Source organism: Ursus arctos, unplaced genomic scaffold, assembly GCF_023065955.2.
Source record: "Ursus arctos isolate Adak ecotype North America unplaced genomic scaffold, UrsArc2.0 scaffold_2, whole genome shotgun sequence".
Classification (NCBI taxonomy): domain Eukaryota; kingdom Metazoa; phylum Chordata; class Mammalia; order Carnivora; family Ursidae; genus Ursus; species Ursus arctos.
This window is the reverse complement of record NW_026622874.1, coordinates 35,195,451-35,223,001: the sequence shown is the minus strand read 5'-3', so window position 1 is coordinate 35,223,001 and position 27,551 is coordinate 35,195,451. Positions and strand designations below refer to the sequence as shown.

Below are 27,551 nucleotides of genomic sequence, written 5' to 3'. Positions count from 1 at the left end.
AAGAAAAAGAAAGAAAGAAAGAAAGAAAGAAAGAAAGAAAGAAAGAAAGAAAGAAAGAAAGAAAGAAAGAAACTCCTATACTAAAAATGAGACCATATATTATGCATTATGGGGTTAGAGTATTCATCTCGGAACAAGGAAAGGAAAGATATGCCAAGAATATACATCACTCATCATTATAACAGGGCATAATTGGTATTTGACACTTAGAAAGCTGACTTCCCTAGATTTCTGTTTATGTCCACACTGATATTAGCATTACAAAAGTGAAAGAAGTCACTTGGCTAACCATATGCTGCCATATCACCCCCGTTACTCAGGCCAATGGTGTGGAACAAAACAAAAGAAGGTTGTCAACCCCGAACAGACACTGTCCTTTCCCAGCCCTTTAAAATAACGCTACTGAGAGCAGTAACATTTTTCAAAGACTTAATAAGCGATAACACCTATAAGCTCTTGTCAGGTAATCTTTCTTTCACTATCTCACACTATCAGTCTGAATGCGGGGGCGGGGGGGGGGGGGGAGCGGGGACTATCCTTCTCCCTTCCCCCACTTGCCACAGGCAGCTAGAACCTAGGATGACACTTGCCTGTTTCCAACAGGGAGAAAGGTCCACCCACACAGGAACAGCAGCAGGAGGCATAAACTAAAGGGAACAGTGTGAAAAGAGATGCAGAACTACGTATATAATCTTGAAATTTATGCTGTGTGGCAGCCTTGTGTCTCATAGGAAAACAATTAACTTTCATTTTCGCCTCCTACTGCCACTCCGACCTTTCCTGGCTGGTGACTCAGTAGGAGGCAAAAATGAAAGTGCTTCCCCCCACCTCCCTTTGAAACTAAGGGCTGTTCCAAACTGTGGATTTCAAAATCATAACATGAGCCACCTAATTTTCAGAAGTGCTTCTTTTATTCTCTTCACTAGAAACAGAACACTATGAAACAATAGTGTTTGCCTAGATGTGTAAAATTGGCACTAAGATGTGTTTATATCTATCTGATAGAAGTTGCTTAGTACAATCTCGGTAACTTATGACCAGAACACAGAATATAGACAGTAGATTTTAAAAAACAACCATCTTGAAATTAAAATAGTGGACATGGTATATTAACTAACTGGAATTTAATTCAAAACTTAAAAATAAATAAATTAAAATACTGGCCTTACTTTAAGCTAAAGAGTCTCTTTTCTGAATACAGAGAATTCAGATAAGTATAACAAAGAAAAGCAATGTAAAATTCAATTAGGTAAAGGGCTAATTTAAACATCATCTTCTGGGGCGCCTGGGTAGCGCAGTCATTAAGCGTCTGCCTTCGGCTTAGGGGCCTGATCCCAGCGTTCCGGGATCGAGTCCCACATCGGACTCCTCCGCTGGGAGCCTGCTTCTTTCTCTCCCACTCCCCTGCTGTGTTCCCTCTCTCGCTGGCTGTCTCTCTGTCACATAAATAAATAAAATCTTTTAAAAAATAAATAAATAAATAAATAAACATCATCTTCTGAATGAGTCCCTGGTTGGCTTCAATTACATACTCTTACTAAGGCCCTGCTCCATGTGAGGAAGTACAGTACCAAAGTAAGTAAGAGATAGTCCTCTTCCTCAAGGAGAGTTTAACCCAGCAGAGATAAGAAAATGTCCACAAAAAATAACACAAAGGTGTCAGAAATATCATAAGTCATACAAAGAATGTGTATCATCAGGTTTCCAAGAAAAGACACTACGTTCAGAAAATCAGAAAAAGCTTTATGATAGAAATGGCATTTTAGGTGGTGCTTGAAAGATGGGAAGGATTGCAAAAATTGGAGAGAAAAATGAGGGTGCAAAGTGAAAAAAATCACAGAGGCAGAAAAGGTAGTTTATGTGTAGGCAGTATTTTCTGAACTGTGTTTTAGACACCAATCTGGAAGAAGTCAATAGATGTACTTAAAAAGGGGGGGGGTCCACAGTCAAATAAGGGTAAAAAACACTACACCCTATGTCCTTCTCTTGGAAATTTAAAATGCACATTAGAATAAGAAAGGCTGTGAGCAACAAGTCATAAAGTACTGTTAGCCCAAGTCCCCCCAACCTATATGACTACAGAACTCATTTGAAAGAACATCCATCAATTCTTCAAACAATTTCAGAATTACTATCTAAGTAAAATTGAGATAAGTTAAACAGAGTAAATTTGAGACATATTACAGAATGCCTCATACACAAAACTGACAAATATGGCCTTTATGAATGACCACGAAAATGAGGTTTTGCCCCTACATGGGGGTGTTTGTTATTTCAAACATATCACTACATATTGAGCTTAATGGGAAGCTTTGTATGAAACATTCTTTTTACTTCATTTTATTTTACAAAAAAAAACAAGCAACGACCTAACAGGAGAAACATACTACTAGTCAGAGAACATGAGAAAAGCAGCAATAAGGAAAGACAGTTGCGGATAAGGCAGGATCAGCCAGCCAAAGCAAAGACAGGCACCAAATACACAGGCACCCCCACGGGCTGGGCACAGGCTGGGCACAGCCTCACGTGTGTGTTCTTCCCTAAGTCTAATATTATCTCTCAAAGCCTACAGGTCATCCAACTAAAGTAAAAATCTAAAGCTGCCTCTTTTTAAATGTTTGTACATGAGAACCAAGCATTCTAGAACACTATTTAAAAATATACACAATTCTGACTAAAACTTGGAAATTCATAATTAGCATTTTTTGGCTATTTTATTTCTTAAAGGAACTTTTACACACACACACACACACACACACACACACACACACACAGAGACAGCCTTCATTAGAAGAAAGTACCTGTGGTTGGAACTGGGGAACAGGTGGCCCTTGCATTCCTTGTGATTGTTCATCCATTGTCTGAAGCAACAGGAACTTTAGAACTCTGCAAAAATATAAAGTTGAAATTTAAATAATATAATCATTACCAAGTCATTTTGCTCATTGTATGCCTAAGGCTTACATTCAAATATTAGATTTACCTAATATTTCAAAAAGTATCCACTAAGATATCCCATACTCTTGTATCTGTCATTTGCTAAATCCAAGCTCTATTTAGCTGAAACAAAAGGTATTCACTGTCTCAACTGAGTCCATTTCTCCAAAGTAGTATTATGTGCTTAGAAAATCCTATTTCATTAGATGAAATTCTCTCTTCTCCATTATAGACCAAACGGGCTTCCCCTTCCCCACGCCAATATGCAAAGATAATTACCATTAGCTTCCCATAAATGTGGTAAGTGTTCTACAACTCTAAAATGCACCTTATCTTTATAGTCTAAAAATGTGAGTACTTTTGTTACGTATGTCCAACTATAGTTCTCATTGTAGTTTTTAGGTTTAAACTTAAAAGGCCAGTCCTCCTATGAGGGTGTTTACTTTTTTATGAATACTTTGCTTATAATTAAAAACATTCAGCCATTAACTCAGTGAACATAAACTGAAGACTAATTCTATGTCACCTACTACACAAGGCTCAAAAATTGAACTACAAACAAGACACAGCTATTGTCCCACCCAACGTTTTTTCTACACAATGTCAATTATTTCTAGGTTCCTTACAAATGTTATTTTATAACTAAAATATAATGTATGGGTTGAAAAACTAGGATCCATTTAAATGGGATTAAGAGAGAAACTAAAGCACATCCTCACTTCAGAATTATGGGTATGACGTGGGTATTTGTTAAAAGGGGGTGGAGAGTTAGTAGCAGGTTACTTTAACAACACACAGAGGTGTCAGTTCATGAAAAAAAATTATGGTATTTACTTTATTCAGTTGGTAGCAGAGAGTAAATGTTAGGTTTCAAGCATCTAAGAGAGAGGATTTCACTATTTGTGAAAGACAGTCTTTCTTGCCATGTGACAGAGTAGAGGAATTCACAGCCATAAGCAAGATCAGTTAAGAAGCTATGGCAACAGTCAAGAGATGATAAAGCCCCTCACCAAGGTCCTCTTTTTGTTTTTTTAAGATTTTATTTATTTGAGAGAGAGAGAGAATGAGGAGGGGCAGAAGGAGAGAGAGAGAGAAGCAGACTCCCCCCTGAGCAGGAAGCCTGACATGGGGCTCAATCCTAGGACCCAGGGATCATCAGCTGAGCAAAAGGCAGACGCTTGAGGGACTGAGCCACCAGGTGCCCCCCATGGTCCTCTTGACCTCACCCAGCTTTCAACCCAACTGTCTCACTTTCCCAAAATGTTCTGTGATCTCTTATTCTTCTCACTTTTCTCCTACACTATAGCTATTCTAAGTTCCTTTTTCTATCTAACATTCATATTGGAGTACTCTAAGACTTTAATCCTTTTTGGGGGGCGCATGGGTGGCTTAGTCAGTTGAGCATCAGACTCTTGGTTTCGGCTCAGGTCATGATCTTATGGGATGGGGGATTGAGCCCTGCCTCACACTCTGTGCTCAGTGAACTGCTTAGAGATTCTCCCCCTCTGCCCCTCCCCCGACCCGTGTGTGCATGCACTCTCTCTCCACCCCCCCACTAAAATAAATAAATAAATCTTTTTTTAAAAAAATCTTTTTTTAAAACCTACTGTCTCTGCTGAAGTCAGACCATCCAGTCCCATGACTATGAATGCCATTACTCTGAAATCTGTATCTCTACCACAGGTGTGCGGTCTGAGCTCTGAGCAACCAACATATCCCACTGTCTATCTGATATCTCCACTTGTATCAAGGACTCCATCTCCCATCCTTCCAAAAAAATAAAATAAAATAATGCTTTTCCTCTAAAATTCTTTATCTCTTTGTATGTATCACCATCTACTCAGCTGGTCCGGCCCCCAAATTCTCAAGCTTCTGGGTTTCTGGAGCTCTTTATCTGAGGACCCCAAAGACCTTTTATTCTTGTGGATCATGTCTCTATCAGTATTTCACATAACTGAAATTGAAACTGAAAAATCATTAAAATACATACTAATTCATTTACAATAATAGCAGTAACATTCTTACATGTTTATGCATATTTCTATGAAAAATAACTACATTTTAAAAAATTAGAAGAGAGGCACTCTCTTACATTTTGCATGTCTCTTTAATGTCTGTCTTCAGAGAAGCAGCTTCTACCTCAGTCTGTTCAAATATGTTGTTTTGGCAGAAGTGTATTTTAAAAAATCTGGTCTTACACAAATGTATAGTTGGAAAATAGAGGAATATTTTAATAACCAATATGGATATCACTGTGGATATTCTCCTTTGATAATACACCAAACTTGACAGGTGGCAAATTCTTAAAAGTTAACTGCCATGTAGACTCTCAAATCAATGAACTTTTATACTCTGTTATGTTAAAATCCAATGGTCTCTCTTGCTCTTTGAATAGATCTTTTACTCATGCTCGATTTTGTAACACCATGCATTGGTCATCTGGAAAATTTTAGTTCGCTGGGTTACTCAGATTGTCTAAATGTTGACCATTTCATTATACAAATCAAAAAAAAATTTTTTTCCTAAATACCACAACTAATCTCATCAAAAGAGTCTTTAAATACCAGAAGATGTCAAGGTCATAGTGATGAATATAACTTCTCCAAAATTCCAATTTTTACTTTAAAAGTTCAAATCTTGTCATTAGTGACAAATAATGTCAACTGTTTTTCTTTACATGACTGGCACTTGATTTTCAAGAAAATGTCTACAAAACACCCAAGTCTGAAGAACCCTAGTTTGTCTTTCAGTCATTCTTTCAAGTAAAAATGGTGTTCCATGAAAATAGCAGCTGCTCAGCTTGCTCTTCAAACAACTGCACAAATTCTTCTCCTTGATACAACTTTGATTTGCTGCAGTAGTACTAAATTAAGTATACCTCCTATTTCATCAGACATATTAAGAGACACATACTCAAAGGTCGAGATTTGATTTTTAAAAAATAATACTCTTTAACTGCTACACCAAAGACACTTAAAAATGAAAGTCACATTTTTAATTATAATTCAGAACATGTAAAGAACACAAAGACTAGTACAGTCTAGCGTATGCACTGATTCAAGCTAAGACATCAGTGGTTTTACAAATAATGTCTTAGTATTACAAAAATTGTCTGATCTTTCAGACCACTTGAAAAAGCCTCAAGGTCCCTACCCAACCCTACTCCCGCCCCCCCACCATCCCCAGAAGTCTGGGGTTCACACTTTCAGGAAGGGGTAGTCTAATCAAAACCTAAAATTCATTCTTTATTCTTTTCTCCCCCCCCCCCACTTCCCAGTTTCCCACATCTAACACATCAGTAAGTGCCATTTGTTCAATTTCCAAAATACATCTCAGATTTGTCCATGGTCTTCTATCGCCACAAATAAGACCCTACAAGGTATCGTTATATCTCCAGCAGGAACTACTACAATAGCCTGCTAATTGGCCCTCTTTTCCACCATTCTCTTCACAGTGATATTCTGAAAACATAAATCAACTTGTGACACTCTCATTGCACCTAGATGAAAACCCCAACTCCTTGCCAAATACTACAGGGCCCTGTAAATAACCTCCTGCCCATCCCTTCTACATTGGCTCATCCCAGCCTCTCTCTTTGCCTACCTCCCATCAACGCTGAACCCCCTTGTCTCTTCTTACACCTGCTAAGTCCTTCCTAGCATCACGGCCTCTATACTTGCTGTCCTCTAGGCCCACAATCCCTGAAAGCTGGCTCAAAATCAGGCCTACCCTAACAACCCTCTCCAGAGTAGTATGCCCCCATTATTGTTCATATCATCACTCTTGTTTCCACTGAGCATCAAAATAATCTGTAATTATCTTGTTGATTTTTTTTCCTTGTTTATTATCTACCTCCTCTGATATAATGCAAGTAAACATGAAGACAGGAACTTATCACTGTATTTCCTGCTATATTCCCAACAAGTACCTGGCAAAAAAAAAAAGGGTACTTAATAAACATCTGCTGAATGAATGAAAAATGAATAGAAATGAAGAATATAGTACATATGTTAGAGTTGCTTATGATTAGACTTTTAGGACTTGTGACTGATCAGATGTGGCTGGTAACAGAAAAGGAAGTGAAAGATGACACCAAAAGTCATTTTTAGCATGCGGCAGAGGGGACTATATGGTGGTAGCACCATCGAAACTAGACAGCAGAGGAGAAATCAGAACAGGGTGGGTGTTAGGACAAGCAAGACACAGGATGAGGATGGTGTAGGAAAAACTAATTGTGAATTATTAGGAGAAAGACTATAAATATAAAGTTTTTAACACATAATTTTGCTAGAATAAATAGAATACTCTCCAAAGTAGAATCTTTGGAGAAGGGGAGTTCAATACATTGTCTTGTAATTCTCATACCAGTTAGTTATTAAGCTAAGGCTTTTCAACGTGTTTGAAAACAGTTCTCTTAAGCATATTATAGGTCCCTAAAATCTTTCAAAAACTAAAAATATATTCACATATATCCACAAACTCAGTGCACATCAAAGTCTTCCCCTATTCTTGTGTATAGTTACATATTTTACAGAAAATAAACCGCAAAATTAGGAAACTGAATTTCAGATGTAAAAACTAACTCAATGACAAAACTATTCAGTTTTTAAATATCATAAATGCCAGCATACTAAATTTCATAATTCGTATGACCCTGGTGAGAAAATTATTAAACAAAACATACTGTATATATTACAAATAATAAAAAATCTAGCCCTTAATGACACTATATCAGATAACTATCTTAATTTGCTGAAACAGCATTACAGCACCATTCCCTAAATAAAAATACCTTTCTTAATTTCCAATTTAACAAATTTATAAAATTTATAAATCCATGAGATAATTATAAGCGACTTAAATCACGCTAAGTGCATACTTTTTTCTTAATATTATTTGAATTGAATAACCACATTTAAAAAATATTTTTTAAATATTATCATTAATTCTAAATATTTTTAATATATAACATATTATCATATATTATAAAATATAATAAGTATTATTAATTTAAAATATTTTTAAATATATTTTAAATAAATACATTTTATCTATTTATTTGGGAGAGAGAGAGCACCAACATGAGGGACAGAGGGACTGGGAGAAGCAGACTCCCTGCTGAGCTTGGAGCCAGATGTGAGGCTTGATCCCAGGACACTGGGATCATCCTGAGCTGAAGGCATACCTTAACTGACTAAGCCACCCAGATGCCCCCAAATAACCATATTTAATGTATTAATTTTAGCCAAAATCCTAATCAAAATGAGCTTTTTTAAATGTCTACAGACATCCTCAATGAATTTCACCTTTAAAAATGTGTGTTTTTACAAAAGTTGACTGAAAATAAACCAACATATTTTTCTCAACACTAACTTGATTCTTTGTTAATTACAAAATGTAGCATTAAAACTTATATAATAGAATTAAAAAGATGAGATTCCTCATATATTTGTAAGAAAATCATTTGGTACATTTTATTTGTGATCATAATTTTAAAAAAATTATGACGAGATTAGACAGAAAAAAATTTCAAGTTTAGTTAATATTAAAGAATGCTTAGCTGAAAAAATTTCCTTTATCCTACAACAAAAATTACTTAACAGTAAAGTCATAAAGTCAATAAAGTCAGTCTTGCAATCTTTTAAATTTAACTTCTAAATTTAAAGCTTAGACTCTATTCATTAAAAAAGACTGTTTCCAAATACTCTGATAAATCAATCATGCTATTCAGTTTCTCTACAACCCATTCTTGACACCGTGTAAAATCTTAAATACGAACCTATGTACATACCAATCTGAAGAGGGATTTTGGATAAAGTTTTAAAGTTTTTTTTCTTGATTTTTTAAATTCTAAAGAATTAAAGTATACTAATCCAAACTTATTTAATAGTTTCCTTTTCTTGAAATTAAGTTTTCCTTCAATCATCAAGGTTATTCATAAAATCTCCAATATTCTTTCCAGTTATATGTAACATTTAAATATTCTATGAGAAAATGGTAATGAGATATATTTCATTGACCAAAACAGCTATAACTTATAAATAACAAAAAAGAGGGTCAATTGTATTAAAATAGCAATACCACCCTAATTCAAAAGAATGCAATTGGTTTAAGTCTATTTGATAACTAAAAAATAAAAGAAAACCATGGAAATTTTAGGTGACTGATAACTTGGCAGAGTCTAAATATTCAAATCCAGAACTAAATATTTTTATTTGCCCCAAAGTCACCATTCAACAGTAATATTCCTAACCTCACCCTCCTGTCTCCATTTAACTGAATATTTCCCATAATCAAGCAAGTGACATTTATGTATCAGACAACACAGAGAAAATTAAGTAGAAGTACTTAGCATCAATAGTTCATTCATACATTTCTGTGTTATCATGAGTAAGTTTTTAAGAGCTACTAAGATAACTATCAGATCTTTGAAGAGAATGACAAATATTTCTAGAACATTACAATCTCAACATTTATTATTAAAAACATTAAAGTAATCTAGCACCCAATCTTGGCTTCTAAACACCATTCTTCACTTAGAGGAGTTGGGGCTCTTGGAGAAATGGTTGATTCCAGTGCTGGGGCTGGGAACATACAAGCTGAGCCTAAACATCATGTTGTGCCAGAAAATACGGTCGTGTGTAAAGAACAGTGTGGACATGTTGAAGGACATAGAAGCTAGCTTGAATGGATTCCTACTGGCCATACCTGGAACAATTTGAGAGTAACAGATGATACCCCACTGAATAAAATAAGAACCTACAAATCCATAAAGATATAAATTAATAAATAGTGAAAAGCGGGAAGCTATTCCTTACAAGATAATGTTACCTCATAGAGAAAGATGGAAAGAATGATGAAATTTTAAAAAATCACTAATTGCCAGTCATCAGGGAAATAACTGATTCAGGCAAGAGTCATCAATGGATGCTAAACTAGAGGAACAAGTTATTTTCAGTGTCTGAAAATATCTGACCCCCCACTATACACAAACACAATTACAAAATAATAATAATAATAATAATTACAAGAGGAAAAAGAATAATTTTATAGTAGAGAACCTCAGTTAAATGATCAAAGCTAACATCACCAATAATGGAAGATAAAGACATCATGTGTCTCCAAATATCATGCACTTAGAAGAAAACATAACTTCCATGATATTCCTGCCAAAAATGCAAACCTTGAATTTAAACATAAGGAAATACCAAATAAACCTAAATTAGGTACACCTATAAAGTAACTGGTGTGTATTCTCCAAATCTGTCAATGTTCTAAAAGGCAAAGAAGTACCAAAGAACTGTTCCCGACTCGAAGAGGCAGAAGAGACAAGTGAAATCCAAGATTTTCAATTCCTATAAAGCACATTATTGGGACAATCTAAACAATGACATTTCAATAAGGTCTGTATAGTAGTAATAATACTATAACAATGTCAATGTTCTGATTTTTTAAATTCTACAGTAGATATATGAGTGAATGTCCTTGTTTTTAGAAAATACACAATGTGGTACTTAGGGGTAACACATGCAAGAAATATATGCAAGAAAACAAATGTAATCATATCTTAACATTGGGGGAATCAAGATGAAGATTATATGGAAATTCTTTGTTCTTTTTATAATTTTTCTGTAAATCTGAAATTATATCAAAATTAAAAGTTCAAAAAACGAATTTAAAGATACAATATAAAAAAGAACATTAAATTATACTATATCAGCGTCAACAACAAAAATAACAGATGCACACCCTTATCTCAAAACTTTGCATGTCTTTTAATTAGAACTGCTGTATTACTACCAGAAAATATGTTAATTTAATAAAACTCCTCGGCCACTACTATAATTCAATAATCTATTATTTCTCAATTTTGGAAACATTCTTTCTGTAAGCTTGTCCTAAAATAGTCTCTTAAAATATTATTTACACTAGTTTGCTACCAAAAAGTTCCTATAATTACTAAATATCTTTAATGAAGAATAAATACATGAGTACACACATATCATAAATCAAAATTGTTCGTTTTCTGGAATGGCCCAACATTTCAAGGAGATTCAAAACTACACAATCTGTGGAAGAGATCTGTGCACAGGAATTTCATGTTTCATTCTTTTGTAACAATGATCAACCACACTGTTTCTTATCTAATACTTACTTTTCTGTGTTATTAAAAACTCTGAAAGCTATTTCCTGCAACTCATTACAAAACATTTAACTATTCTCAACAAAGGAACAAGTTAAAAACACCAATCCAAGTATAAAACAATAAAATCACAGCACTGGAAGAAAAGAAGATCTAATTCCAGTTTAAATCTAGCCCTACAGCCTCCCTCATAAAGCAGAGTGCTCTGTCTTAATTTTGTTAACAGTCTAATAGGCACAAAGAAATGTAAGTTACAAATAAACATAAAACATGTTGAATATCACTGATAGAAATACAAATTTAAGCAACAATGAATTATAAAATTGATAGTACCTATCAAAATGACATATTTTTAAATAATATGTGATGCTTATATGAGTGTAATAACCTTCCTAGAAAATAATATGACAACAAACATTAAGAATCTTTCATACAGTTTTACTCAGTACTTTGAATCCCACAACTCTATCCTAAAGATAATCAGTGACTGAATATTGGATTACATTCAATAAGTAAAGCACTTATCATTGAGGAAAATTACAAACAACATAAAGATACAACAATATAAACATAGCTAGATAAATTACAGTGCACAGGTAAAATGGAACACTAATTTACAAAATGTCTATTAAAATTTTTAAATGATATTTAAAGATGTACCCAGTATAGGGGCACCTGGGTGGCTCAGTCAGTAAAGCATCTGCCTTCAGCTCAGGTCATGATCGGGGGTCTTGGGATTGAGCCCCGAGTCAGTCTCCCTGCTCAGCGGGGAGTTTGCTTCTCCCTCTCCCACTCCCCTTGCTTGTGCTCTCTTTCTCTGTCAAATAAATAAAATCTTTAATATAAATAAATAAATAAGGGTAGGAAATGGTCTATTTTATGTATCACTGTACTCACACAGTGCCTGGCACAGAGTTATACACGTAGAAAATATACATCTGCCTATGATTCTAATAGGAATTCATAACACTAAAAACTGCAAGTTGTATAATAAAATATATAAAATTATCTTAACATTGTTTTTAAGAAAAGCACATTTGGAGTGCTGGGATGGCTGAGTCAGTTAAGCGTCTGACTTCGGCTCAGCTCATGATCTCGGGGTCCTGGGATCAAGCTCTGAGTTGGGGGGGAGGGGGGTCCCACACTCAGTGGGGAGTCTGCTTCTCTCTCTCCCTCTGCCCCTCTCCCCCACTCATGAGTGTATGCACTCTCTCCCCCCTCTCAAATAATCTTTAAACAAACAAACAAATAATAGAGAAGCACATTTGTATAGTCATATGGGTATGAAAAAGGATATGGGCAACACCTGCTTTCATAATGGCAAAATGATAATTCAGACCAAAGTTTCCTCTGAAAACAATTAGTTACAAATAAATGTTTTTTAATCTTCTTTAATACATCATAGAGCTATGGAAGTAGTAAAGAATTAAAAGACCAGTATCTGAGGGATGAAGGAACGAGAAGTGAGTACAAAATCTAAGTGTTTATTTTCACCTAACTGTTATACTGATTGTGAAGAGGTGCTTATGATGCCAAGATCCTGTACAGTATTTCTTCAGCTTTTTGGCTGAGAAGCAGAAATTGTAGTCCATGGCTCCACAAAGGGCTGTGGTGAACACCTCCACATTTGGGTTGGGACCTTGAAAGCCTTAATCCTAGTACACACACCTCAGCATTAAATCATCTGCAATCCTGAAAATGAACTGAGGCGATCTCTGAGAGTTACTATCCCCAGGCACCTTGCAGAAACAAATAAAAATACATTCTGGAGAACGGTAGTATCTTAAACTTCAAATTATTTCTACAAACAATTCTGCACATATAAAAATCCAACACATAATAAAAAATAACCAGGTGCTCAAGCAAACAAGACCACATGAATAAAAATCAGCAGAAAGAATAGGCAGAATGAAAATGATCTCAGATAAAAGGCTAAAGGAATAAGAGATGAAGGGAACAAGGCAAATTTAAATATATATTATCTGCATGAAACGAGATGGAAGTGACTTTAGAGTTAAATCTAGAATTGAAAACTTTAAAATCGATATATAAATAGAAGGGCTAAATGGAGTTAAAAGTGTTCTAAGGTTCTTATTAGAATGTTTGGGACAGGGTGGCTGGTGGCTCTGTCAGTTAAGTATGTCTGACTCTTGAGTTCAGCTCAGGTCATAATCTCAGGGTTGTGAGATCGAGCCCCAGGTTGAGCTCCATGGTGGACACAGAGCCTGCTTAAGATTCCCTCTCTCCCTGTCCCTCTGTCCTCCTCCTCTCTCTCTCCCTCTCTTAAAAAAAAAAAAAAAAATGTCCGGGACAAGGAAAAGTACATATTAGCATTATCCTTAACTTATTGTTCTAATCTACAGATCTTTTTAAATATTATTTTGGCACTTTTTTTGTGGTATAATTTATATACAGTAAAACTGCCACTTTTCATGTGCAATTTCTATAAGTTTCGACAACTGTAGTCATGTAACTACCACCAGATTCAAAATCAGAACAGTTCCATCAGCCCATATAATTCCCTTGTGTCCCTTTATAGTCAAATCTTCCTCCAGTTCCTGGCAACTACTGATCTGTATTCTACCCCTACAGTTCTCCCTTTTCTAGAATAGCATATAAATGAGAGCCATATAGAATACGGCCTTTGAGTATGGCTTCTCTCACTTAGCATGATGTATGAGACCCATCTATGTTGCTTCTTTATATCGCTGACTACTACTCCACTGCACAGATGTACCACAGTTTATGATTCACTCTCCAACTGAGGTACATCTGAGTTGTTTCCAGTTTTGGACAATTACAAATAAAGTCACTACAAACATCTGCATTCAGGTTCACACATAAGTTTCCATTTCACGTGGGTAAATAACCAGGAATGGGATTGTTGGATAATACTAGATTTCAGTAAGTTAAGTATGCATGTGAAATAGCTTTATTTGGTAGGACAAGGAATAGGAAAATGAAAGCACCTCAGATCATCTTGCATCTCACATACCTTCCTTGTGGTCTCAGTGATGTTCTCCGTACACATTCTTTCATTGTTTATTACTCTAGTAAGATTATAAAAAAATACTGGATATTATATTTGCCTACTGGATTTGTATTTTTGTCAAGTCATCAAGTGAAGAGGAAGGAAATAAGAGACAGGATTTCTAATAAAAATTATAGGAAACCAACAAGTGTAATAAATCTTTCAATTTTGTAAAAAAAAAAAAAATGGACATTACTTCCCCTGACTGTTCAATGAATTAGAATAGGTCTAAAATAAAATAGCTAATTGTATGCTGAAAGAATAAAAACGCTGTATTTTCATTGCAAAATTCAGGCCATTATGAAGACAGTTATTCATGAATTCCTACTCCTGTTCCTGTAAAATGCATATGGTCCATTAGTCAGTAGGGATGGAACATTGAAAAAAAGAATGCAGATAACCAGAGAAATGTATAAACTGTTAAAAAACAGTTTTTTTGATTTGGGATAATTTGTGTGTAATGTTTTTTCAAGACACTGAAATGAGGAAAAGTTCATAGCACTTGGCAAACATCTTTTTCTTCGAACTAAATCTTTTCAGAGCTGTTATACTTTAGGCATGTTCCCTAAACAGCTCAAAGAGGGATTCTACAGTAAAATGCAGATAAGGATACAATGAAATATCATTTGAAAGTTGACTAACATCCCTGAGGTAACAAAATAAAGGTTGAGATAAGCAGGACTAATGATTTCATCACGGTTCTTGCTGACACCTGCTGGTTCAATTTTTTCTTCCTTCCTAATATATATCGATGTGTTAACAGTCTCAGATATGAAGTTTTGTACCACATAAAACAGAATCCTTAGATTAATCAATGGACCACCAACTCAAAAACTAAATGAGCACACATCAGCCAACTAATCACTTCCCATATCCACTGACTTTTAATCGGTGCTGTCTTTACTATAACTCGCTTCCCAATGAATTTAATTAAATAATTAAACTATTATCTAATATTTTGATTCTGCCTTCTTTGAGACTTAATTCTAAGATTAGAGTTACATTTTTTAACAAACTGCAAAAGCCAGTAGATCACATTATTAGAACTCAAAAATGCCAAAGAGTGGATGTCTTTAAAAATATACAGGTAATTCTTTGGTTTGCTTTAGCAAATCCGAAATCCTATACTTATAAAATAGTAATACATGGCACTTACTACAACCTCAAAATTTTACTATCTCCCCACCCTCCTCCTTTCCCTTAAACTCATTATAAAATAATACGGAAGAGAAGTGGCACTTTCTTCTTCCCTGAAACTTCAGTGTTTCATTTTAAATGTCTATTTAAGAAAAAGAAATGCTATACAATAATAAGCCACATTTTTACTCATTTTTTTACTTGTTCTTATTGTTTCTCTAAGTTGAGCAAACCTAATAAGAAACAGACTCCATATACCACTTTAAATAGGGGAAAGAATTAACCCCAGTACAAAAATGTACCTAAGGATACATAGGAGCAAGTCAAAAAAAAGTGTGCAGGGTAGGCTGAGTAAATACTTTTCCTTCATTTCTTAATTATGCACTAACATATTTCTCCCATAGTAAATAATTATTTAAACCTAAATAAGTTATTTTCTAATAAATAATTTTGAATAAAATTAATCATGAGTGTATCCTATGAATCAGCCAACACTGGTTGCCCATCAGGATCACCTGTGGAGGCTTATGGGGTTTTTTATATGGCTGTTTGCCTCTCCCCCCCCCCAATTCCCATCCTCTGATTCTGACTGGACAGGCCTTGAGTGGAACCTATACTTCTCCATTAAAAAACAAATAAAAAGACAGATAACAATGATGGCACAACTAGATTCGAGAAATACACAGTATTTGAATGTGTATGAGAAATACACATTTGACTGGTTGAGCCAATGTGCAATTTAGCTGTTTGTGTCCAGGAGTGTCACTGTGACTGAAAATGATGAGCAATGGCTGCCAAACCGCCACCTGCCTTGGGCCCACTAAAAAGGCTGTTCTAGACTCAGGCAAACAACATGAAGGAAGCAGTTCATGCTCAACTTCTTCCTGAGTCCAACCTGGATCCAAACAGAAACAAGCAACAGTGTTTTTATCAAGGACACTGACTGGTAACTTAGTGGAAGGAGAAGAAAGTGGGGAGCTGCAGCCCCAGCCGGAGCTCTGGAAGATCCCGAAGGGTTCCTGCTGTTGTCAATACTTCCTTCTTACAGGTTATTACGTATTTTTAAATAAAGAAAACTGAGGCAGAACTCAAACACCTCAGGCACATACAGAAGTCTCTTATGAATATCGCCTCCTCCTTTTTTAAAAGCAATCTGAAGTCCTTCACTAGTTTCAAATTCATATATAAACTGATTTACTCCTCAAATTACAATATTTGCAACAGTTATTTCAGACAATATCTATAAATAAGTTTATTTTTGAAATTAAATATATAGGTCTAAGCTGCTGAACTTAAAAAAAATTAAGCATCTTAATATTTGCCAGTTTAAGAGACATGTGCCAAAGTACATTACAGCCCAGCAAAAAATAAATTTTAAGACATGCTCTCCTCTCTAGAGTTTTTTACTGTATCATCAAAATACAAAGACTACTACTCTTCTGAAAAGGATCTACGAAAAACAAATTATAAAAGAAAACAGGAAGGAAGGAAAGGAGGGAAGAAAACCAAAGTAAACCCACTGAATTCAGCCTCTGTCACTTTCTAACCATGGATTAAACTAATGCCTTTGGGCTCTTGTTATTAGCAGCCCCTGCTTTAGGCATGGGAGTGGGGTTGATTCGTCTATTATTTCTGCTACTACTATTTCTGCCATAGTATTTTACTGCTTAGGAAGTGTTTTCATATATATAATGTTACTTACTTACTCCTCTCAATCCCCCCTCTAAAAACAGGGGTTTTGCCCTCCAAAATCCAGTCAAACTGACTGAGTCAACAACAGGATCATGTTCCCTTCTTTCGTAGAGTTAGCAATGTCCCACAGACAGAAATCCTTCCTTCTCCTGGGCATTAAAGAAACAGAGTTCTTAAGTGTTTGTCTAAAACACTGCTTCTCAAACTTCTCCATGAGCTTGAGGAGAAAGCCTACCCCTGGAAGCTGGAAGTGTGGTGAGAAGTCCACGTAAAGGAGAAATCCATTCAGAGTCTACTTTCTCTTTTTAAAAGATGAGGAAAAGTTTTCATTCTCCCCTTCATGATATAAAGCATTTCCCCCAAAAAAATCTGCAAGTGTAACTGAACGCCCAGGAAGATGGCTTCAAACACCAGGCTCATGAGGTGCAGCCCTAGGTGAACATGACCTGTAACAATTGGACGCTCCATCCCCAATCTCAGCAGTGCAGAATCTAAAGGGATGTGACACGTCACCTATTTCAACCCCCTCAATTTTATATAATAATTCTGAGTGCAAAGATTAACAGACTTCAGAAATGACTGGCAGGAGGGCAAAAGGGTTACAAATGCCATGTGAGAATTTGTAAAAGTTTCATATTAAGTATTTTATCTTAAAAGCACTTGTAATTCCAATTTGTCGATTCCAGCTTAAGAAAAAGAAGTATCGGGAAGGCTTTTTTACCAACAAATCTTTGTTTCAATTTTTTTCTTGAGACTCCTCATCCCGGACCCGAGAGTCGAGAGTCTGTCTGGATAAAGTGGAGATTGGAGGGCACGGCAGGAACTCTGCCGCTGCAGTGACTTCTGGTGAGACTGCACAGTGCAAATGGAAGGAAGACCATGGAAGCTGAGCACTGCCTGCCTCTGAGGCTGCTACAGAGGTGCTACAGTCATCTGCCTCCAACCCAAAAATAACACCTTCCAGAGTAATAAGTTTCCACACTGAGGGCTGGGGAGAGTTACTCAATGATTGACAGGGGATTGCTAAAGAGAGGAGAGCGCCAGACCAGCCCTCTCCAATCATCCTTGTGAACAAAGACTGGGTCACATTTTTTTCATATTCCTGACAACACCTACAATGGCACTAAAACTCTAATATGATGATTGATGCCTGTGAGCACTGAAATCCTCAGCCAGTGTAACTAATGTGGAACTCTAGTGCTGCTGAGGCCATGTCTGAGTTATTTCTGGTTTGGAAACAGACGTGGCTGAAGTACCTCTGACTTTTTAGGTACGGCCAAAAAGAGTCAGCAGACTGGATGCCCTAAGATGAATGATTGTAATAAACTGTCCTCAGGCATGAAATTTTAGCTTGGTGCTAAATCCAAACTACAGTGTTCTTTGTGATTGCCACAGAGTTTATAAAAAGCCTTTTGCTGAACAAAGGGCTCCCCAATTCTGATGGCTTTGAACCAGAGTTTGTCTCAAACCAGTTGCAATATATGACCTATTTTGAAATAAAGCTTAAATGTGACTTTCAAGTGTTTCTTGTTAATGGTCACTGTGTGGGAAGGCACGCCTCCTACCCCTTACTGCTTCCTCGACACAACACATCTCCAGTGCAGAAACCCTGAATGTCTCTCAATGTCACCTGCATTCTCCCGATAGTCTATCAACAGAGTGAGGTTCCAGAGAGAGATAAAATGGGAGTAGAAAAGCAATTTTAAAAATCAAGTAAAAACAACAAGAGAGAAGACAGAGAAAAATGCATTTTTTAAGCTATAGCCAATTCCTTAGAATATTAACAATGGATTCTATAAAAAGAACTGAATCTCTTAAGTCTCATCATCTAAAACAGAGATCAAGAAACTTTTTCCATAAAGGGCCAGACGGTAAACATCTTAAGTTCACAGGCCACACAATCCCTGCTGCACTCACTCAACTCTGTAACGGCAAAGCAGCCACAGAGAGTATATAAAGGAAGAGGAGTGGCTGTGTTCCAATACAACTCCATTTACAAAAAAAGGGTAGTGGCCACATTTGGCCCACAGGCCACAGTTTGCCAACCTTTGATCTCAAGTATTGTTTGTTACATTTTGGCCCAATGAAAATCTGGGACCTCAGGAATATCGTATCAACCGTTGTTATCTGAAACCCTCTGTACTGAACTTGGGGCTTGCCCATTTCCACCACAAACTCCTGGTTTTTCAAATGGAATTCATAAAATGAGTCAATGAGATAAAACAAAAAAAACAGACCTATGAAATTCATACTGAAATTAGACTAAAATATTTTGTGGTTATCCTAAATATTTTATAAATTTAGATACGCCCTATGGAATGATTTCTGGTGGGGCTCATTAATTTACACTCTGTTATTCCCTCCTTACCTCAATGCACACAAACATAACCTTCTCCCACTAAAAAGTCCACAAATTAATAAAATTATATATGGAACATTCCCCGTGCATCACACACCAGAAGCATCACTATCAAAAATTCTATGGATCCCAACAACTCAATATGATAAAGTACAAAATTAAGGGCAGGCCCCCAGTAAGTCTATTGTCACAAATAATCCAAGAAACCAAAGAGAAAGCAGTTGACAGGATAAAAAGCAAAGCAGAGATTTTGGCAGACTCAGGGTGCTGGGGAGACAAACGTGGATACAGAAAGCACAAAGGAGCAAAGGTCTGGGTAAACATCCTATGCACTCAGCCAAGACCCCTAAGACAGACCAGCCTCCCTCGATCAAGATGAAAGGTGGTATGCCCACCAGGAAAAAAACTGAATCCTCTCTGGAGATAGTGACACCATTCAGAGTCTCTACAAGTTTTCATACACACCTGATACGCAATAAAAAAATCAGGGGCGCCTGGGTGGCTCAGTTGGTTGAGCTTCTGCCTTTGGCTCAAGTCATGATCCCGGGGTCCTGGGACCAAGTCCCTCATCAGGCTTCCTGCTTGGCGGGGAGCCTGCTACTCTCTCTGCCCTTCCCCTTCCCCCCACTGCTTGTGCTCTCTCTCTCACACACATGCTCTCTCTCATGCTCTCTCAAATAAATAAAATCTTAAAAAACAGAAAACAAAAACAAAAAACACCAGGCTAGCCTAGAAATCATACACAGAACCTAAAAAAGAGTGGGGTGGGGAACAGACAACAGAAACAGTCTACAAAGTGAACCAGATTTTAGAATCATCATAGACAAACTTTTAAAAAATTATTATTAATATTAATTGAAAATAAGGAGAATTTCATCCAAAAACTGAAATTTATAAAAAGAGACAAATGTACTATCCACGACAGAAACAAACAAAAGTCCTAATTTAATGCTGGCTCAAACAGATCAAAGATGCGTGACAATCTCCAGGGTGTTCACCAATAGAATAGCGAGAATATATAACTAGCAAGGTAACAGGGCAGGGGGTAGAATAACAATGACAAAAACGGAATAGCTAAAAAAGGAAAGCAAAAAGGGAGGGCAAAATAGGAACAAAGAACAACTGGGACAGCAGAAAATAAATAATAGGCTTAAGTCCAAATCTAGCAGTAATGGCATTAAATGTAAATGAACTATAACCTCCAGTTATAAGATAAAAATGATCAGATTTTTAAAAATTCTAAATGCTTGTAACATATGTCTTACATAGTGGAACACAGGAAGATATTTTAAAAGAATGTAAAAGAAATACTATGTGAACACTGACCCAAAGAAAGCTAGTGTAACTAAATTTATCTTAGACAAAGTAGCTGTTAAGACAAAAGGCATTATTAAAAATAAGGAACAATATTCCATAAAAATAAAAGACACAATAAGACACAAAAATTCTCCATTTGAATAATGCTGCCAAAAACTACCAAACTAACTGATAGAACTCAAAGGAAAAAATATAATTCTACCATCAAGAGCTGCAGGTTTTAAAATATCTCTCTCAGCAACAAACAGAACAAGCAGACCAGAAAACTAAACAGCACATGTTGGAAGGAGTTAAACTGCCCAGTAACTAATTAAGAGCATTACGTTCATGCACTGGAAAAGAGCAAAGTCTGAAAACCGACATCCAGAATCCACAGTGGACGCTGCGGTGCTCCCTCCAGATAGCTCTTTAGGACTGAGGCGCTTGTTCTCCAAGCTGCAGGGAGTAAGGGCTGCTCAGGGCTCCCAGCTGAGTCCCTCTCTAGGTCACTGTGAGGGTACAAAAGTCCAGACCCCTTGCATCAACCTGAGATGATCCTGAAGGGCTCTGCTAGCTCCTGAATGGTCCCATGGGATTGGATGAAGCTTTTGTTGCAAAGCACATTGCAATTCAGCTCCTTCTGCCCAGTCCTGTTTCCTTCCCAGCTTTCACTGGGACAAGAGACTGTTGCTGATTATTTGGGGGGAGGGGGGGAACAAGAAACTTTTTGCTTATGTTTGGAAAACTAGGTCACATGATCAATCTTAGCTGAAATATAAGCTGGGAGATGAGTACTTTGCTTTTTAGCATCTGTGGCAGAAGTATGCAAGGGGGAGGGTGGGAATGGATGTGGGGTTGGTCAGTCTACAGTGTTTGCCTCAGTGACCATGGGTGCCATTGCTAACCTGAATAAGCCTCATCCTCTTGGGGATAGTCGTAGCACCACTACGTGGGACTTGGACTTTTCATGTACTATTAAATCTTCCACAGCTAGAACAGTGTCTTATAAATGTATTTATTCAGAATTAATACATGAAGATCATCATGAGAATTACATGAATAACGCATTTAAGGCACTTAGTCCAGTGCTTGGCATTTAGTAACTATAAATGAGACCTACTTTTGTTTTCAAGGTACGCGGTGATGAAGCGTATCAATTTATTATACAAGCATAAATAGAAATGTTCACAATTTGATTACATTTGTCATATTTTGTCAATGTATAATTGAAGGTCATTTTCTTGACAACTAACATCTCTAAAAGAATAGTTTTAATTAATATGGTATCTGCCTTAATGTAGATAAAGAGATAGAGAGACACAAATGCTATTTCTGTCCTTCTCTCTTTCTCCCTGCCTGCAATGTGGATGAGATGCCTCACGCTGGAGCAGCCATGTTGTTCCAAGAAAAATGACAAAGAATCAGAGAGGTATCAGCCTTGACCTCACTGAACATTACAACAAAGCCAGCAGCTATCTACACTTCCAGATTTTTCATTATCTAAGAAAAATAAACCCCTTTTTTGTTTGTGCCACTGTTGTTACTTGAAGCTAAATGGATTCCTAACAGATCTGTCACACAGCTAGTGAATAAGGAACAGAGATTCAAAACTAGGTCCATCTCCAAAGCATCAAACTGGATCATTTTTCTAGGAAAGCTTATTACATGTATTTTCCACACATAAATGCTTGTTTCAAAGTCAGACAGCTATAATTTGTAAAAAAAAAAAAAAAAAAAAAAAAAAAAACAAAAAACAAGAAGATAAATCATCCAAGAATTCTGTTCTCTTGTCATTTTTTTTTTACTTGATTGTTGCACTGAATAAGCTTATATGACCCTTTCCTGACCTTTAAGTACCGCTTTTTATACACTATCTTGTGAACAACAATGCCCTTGAGCAGCTCAGAAACATTAAGCTTTAGAATTAATAATTTGCCTAGAACATGGGGGTGCATAAGAGTCTGGAGTATTTTTAATTGGCAAGTTATTAACTTTTAATCTTCACATTAAGACCAAAATCCAAGAAGATAAATGCCTTCTGGAAACAGAAGCAGTAACAGAAGATACATCTGTAAATACCTTTTCATTAAAAGAAGTATCTCTGATAATTGAAAGGCAATTACTTTTCTTCCTTAAATATGTTAGATAATAAATGTCTTCTTCAAACAAAAAATACTCATATTCAGGTTAAATTTAAAAATCAAATTAAAATTTGATTTAAAATATTCAATCCTTGCCCTCGTTCAGTTCACAATAGGGGAAATATTTTTAGTGGTTAAAATTGTTAATTGTCTTGAATTCTCTAGAATGAGCACCCATAACACTTTCCTGTTAAGTCATGTATACATGACCAAACTCAAGGAGAGTCAATAGGGTTGATTCCACAAACACGTCCAATGCTTTGACTGCACTAGGCCCTATGAGGAGGTCAAGATTCCCTGTCCTTTCATTCTAGTGAAAGATACAAACATGCCAATCATTGCAAATGTATGCACAAGTACTCCTGGAAGCACAGAGGCCTTTAAATTGAATAGAAATGGGGATGGTGACAGGATTACCAGAGCCAAGAAGGTTTCCCACTGATCTCCAATAATTGGAATCTTGACCTCCTCATAGTGAATTCCACTATCTTTTACCAATATCAAATAGCAAATCACTATCTCAGGCCCAGCCTCTCCTATAAACAGCTCCACCTGGATTTCCTATAGACACCATAGACTCAACATCCAAAAGTGAACTAACCACCTTCCCCAACAAACTGCCTCCAACTATTTTGTACTTTGACTGGTAAACACTACCATCCACCTGGTCACTATGATGGAACCTGGAGTATCTTTCATTCAACCCTGTCTCCCCACATTCAATCAGTTACCAAATTGTTACAATTTCAAAAAGAGCGAAAATAAATAGAAAATAAAGACCATAAAATTCCACAAAAGTAAAAGCTGGTTCTTAAAAAAAAAAAAATAAGACAAACTTTTTTTTTTTTTTTAAGATTTTATTTATTTATTTGACAGAGAGAGAGACAGACAGCGAGAGAGGGAACACAAGCAGGGGGAGTGGGAGAGGAAGAAGCAGGCTCCCAGCGGAGGAGCCTGACGTGGGGCTCGATCCCAGAACGCCGGGATCACACCCTGAGCCAAAGGCAGACGCTTAACGACTGCGCCACCCAGGCGCCCCAAGAAAGACAAACATATGGCAAGATTGGTCAAGAAAAAAATGCAAAGATAACTGAGAAGAATCTCGGGGCATAACTACAAATCCAGTAGAATAAGAAATGTGGGGAGAAGGAGAGAAGAATACAAGTAATAAGAAGAATTATTTACGTCAGTAAATCTAAAAACCTTAGATGAAATGGACAGTTGCCTAAAAAACGTGTGTGTGTCTACAAAACTAATTCTAAAATATGAAAGAAAAAGAAACCAAAAATAGCCAAGAGATTTTTGAAAAACAACCACCAAGGTAAAGGGCCTTTTCTAAACAGATAGCAACACTTATTGAAAGTACAACTGAAGCAGGAAAAAAACAAGACCAATGGAACAGAAAAACAGCCCAGAAACAGAACTGCTCGTGTACGAAAACTTTGTGCCTGATAGAACAGGCGCTACACTTTAAGTGAAAGAAATATTGTTCAGTAGTGGTATGGAGGCAGCTGTTATCAATTACTGTAAATAAAAAAAAAGACTAAGTTTCTAAATTTATAATTATGATGATTATTCATTTAGAAAAACTATTTTAATTCTAGCATTTAATAAAACAGGATATTCAATTAAGCATGAATTTTGTTAAAGCTTAAGCCATCTAAAAGCATTAAAGAAAACTAACAGCATAAAAACTCCACCTGACAGTTTGAGTTGGTTTGCCTGTTTCATGAGAAGATATCAGGGTACAGATTTAGGAAGGTGGAGACACGCTTAAATTTAGAGGAGTCTAGAAGAGTCTATTACATTTGTTACAACATATGGCAACATGTTCCCATATGACTACCCTAAAATGGACTAAATTACAGGTTTTCACAGTGGATTTTGATGGCAATTCTGATCATATTGGGGATTTGGGATATTTTTTATACATTTTCAAGGGAAAAAAACATGCTCAAGGAATATTTTTCATCAGAACACTTTCATCTGTTTCATTTGTTTCAAGTATAATACAAGAACTTTTGGAAATAATATGACTAAGAGTGTAGGAAAGAATTATTCATTGTATTTGGAATGGTTAATTTCATGTGTCAAGTTGACTGGGTCATGGGGTGCTCAGATACTGGTTAAGCATTATTTCCGAGTGTGTCTGTGAGGGTTTTCTGGGTGAGATTAAGATTTGAATTGGTAGACCTGAGTTAAATTGACTGTCCTCCCCAATGTGGGTGGGCCTCATCCAATCCTTTGAGGACCTGAATAAAACAAAAAGGCTGAGCAAGGAAGAATTCACCCCTGCTGACTGACTACTGAGCTGGAACGTTGGTTTTCTCCTACCCTTGGACTGGAACTTACAACAGTTTTGGCTCTACTAGTTCTCAAGCCTTCAGACTTAAATTACAAGTTAAACCATTGGCACTCCTGGTTCTCAGACCCAAAAGCTTGTACTAGAACATACAAAATGGGTTCTGGTTCTAGGGCCTTTGGACTCTGACCAGAACTACACCACCAGCCTTCCTGGGCCTCCAGCCTATAGATGGCAGATTTCTGGACTTCCCAGTCTCCATAATCATGTGAACCAATTCCTTAAAATAAATCTTGTATGTGTGTGTGTACAGCTAGAAATATAGCTAGTTGCATAGGTTGAAGTAACCACACACACAGAGAGAGGTATATGTGCGTGTGTGTGTATATGTGTATCCTATTGGTACTGTCTCTCTGGAGAACCCTAAACAATACTGTATTCTTAAATTAACATTTGTTTGCAGAGCAATATAAATCAGATAATTAAGTAAACACAAAATAATGATCCCCCTTTTTTTTAAATCATTGAAACCTAAAGTTAAGTTTTAACTTTTAAATCAGTAAACAAATTCTTTATTCATTCTGACAACAAATTCTTAAAATCGATTAAATGCTGTTCAATTGAGTTGTTACATTTATAATTTTTAAAAGCTTATCATCAGAGCTTGGTAGCTATTCTGAGTAAAACTCTAAAAATACAATACAGCCTCACAAGGAATGAATAAAATAATTTTAAGCTGTTGATTCTAAAAGAATAAATATTTTGAAATATTTTGAAATATAAAATTAGCCTTCATCTTAAAAGCCCTTAACATTAATCTGAATGTTTAAAGAAGTCTGTAAGTGGGTCATGAGATATTTGCTCCCAGGCTGAAAATCTGTATACAAGTTGTTCCCTGGAAAGAATTTTCAACCAAAAGTTATAAAAACCAAAAGAAGGATTAATAATGGAAAGTCTGACCTAACATCAGCCTGACTGCTATGATGATATTCTAGTCAGCAGTATCCGACGGCTGTTCACTCTACTCAGAGTTTGAATGATCCTTAGTTCTTTCAACTTGAGAGATGCCGGTATCTACTTTTTCTCTCAATTGTGCTTTATGTATAACTAATCAAATTATAAGATGTCGGTTCATACAATCAGGGATTTACTATAACATAATTAACAAAAACAACAAAAGTTTTAAACGTCCATATCATTTTTCATTCTCTTTTCCAAAGCAACACTAGAACCAGTTCAATCTTAACTCAAAATATGTAATAAGCCGCATTTAAACTAAAATTTAACACTGACATATTTCCTAAGCAAATGATTAATTTAGGACTTTGAAAAAAGACTCAAGAGAGTAATAATTTTATTGAAATATCACTGGCATACAAATCTTATTTAGAATCTACAAATGATTATTTTCTACTCATTCAAAGTAAACTTGGTTCAGGGTAGTAAAAAGAAAACATGAGAATCAACAGACATGGATCCAAGATCTGGTTCCACTACTTACACATATAACCTGCCATGTGTCACTGAACCTCACTGAGCATCAGTTTTCTGTTTTGTGCAAAATGGAGATGGTGACAGTTCCATGACCTACTTCACAGATGACTCAATGACATAAATTACGAATACATGTTATTAACTCTGAAAGCAGAACTCAAATGTAATAGATTCCTATACTATGACATGTATGTTATTTGAAAAGTACCTATTCTTATAATATTTTAGATCTTACCTAAAAAATAATGCCAAGAAAGCCAGTCTGTCATGGGTCCCACATGTCCCTGTATGGTCTCACTGAGTACACCAAACTACAAGGTGCGCTGACCTTGAGCTCTTTCTGTATCCAGTGACCAAGGTAACCAGTGTAACTTCAGCACAACTGCTCATTTCCTAAGTGATGTTGACAGGCTTGGTTGCTACTTGCTACAAAAGGTGCTGAGCCCTTAGTACTAGGTTTCTCAGCTGCAACCCAACTCACTGCAAGCACAGCCACCATCCAGTGTATCACATCTCACCATGGTACTTGTGAGCAAGGGAACCAACACTACCCGTACCGATGTTCCTGCTGTTCGTGTGTTTTAAAACTGCCTTGCTCTGGTAGCTAAGTCTCATTGCCTACTTTCACACCTATGAAGCTGTGGCAAAACAACCTGCCTGCTTACTTAGTCATTTCCTTTGGGATTTTTCTTCCTTCATGCATTCTCTGTGAGGTCTGGGTTCTTCCCTAAAAATCTTGGTGCAAGTAGTATGCTGAGATATAAGAAAGACAATCATTTTTTTGAACTCCTCCAAAAGGGTCCAGCTAGAAGACAATGTGGATATAATTGTTAAAACAGGAGTCCCCTGAAAAGAGATAGATGGAATCAGCACCAAAGAAATTTGGTTCAGAAACTGAACTATGGGAGCCCCAAGCATACAACTGGTTGAAACCAAAGCAGTCTGGTTGAAACCAAAAATGCCTCTATAGATCTAGACTTCTCCACGGAAATCAATCCCCCGCTACTGGAGGAACTACG

At 36.4% G+C, this 27,551-nt stretch overlaps 1 protein-coding gene across 2 annotated transcripts in view; it reads right to left on the bottom strand.

The window, feature by feature from the left end:
• The window catches only part of NEK7 (NIMA related kinase 7), a 153,963-nt gene that overhangs the window by 92,741 nt on the left and 33,671 nt on the right, over positions 1-27,551 (bottom strand). For both annotated transcript variants that reach the window (XM_026480711.4, XM_057314785.1), the window contains exon 2: positions 2,802-2,886. In XM_026480711.4, the coding sequence (XP_026336496.1) occupies positions 2,802-2,858 (57 nt within the window). In that variant the 5' untranslated portion in view covers positions 2,859-2,886. The remainder of the gene's footprint in view (positions 1-2,801; positions 2,887-27,551) is intronic.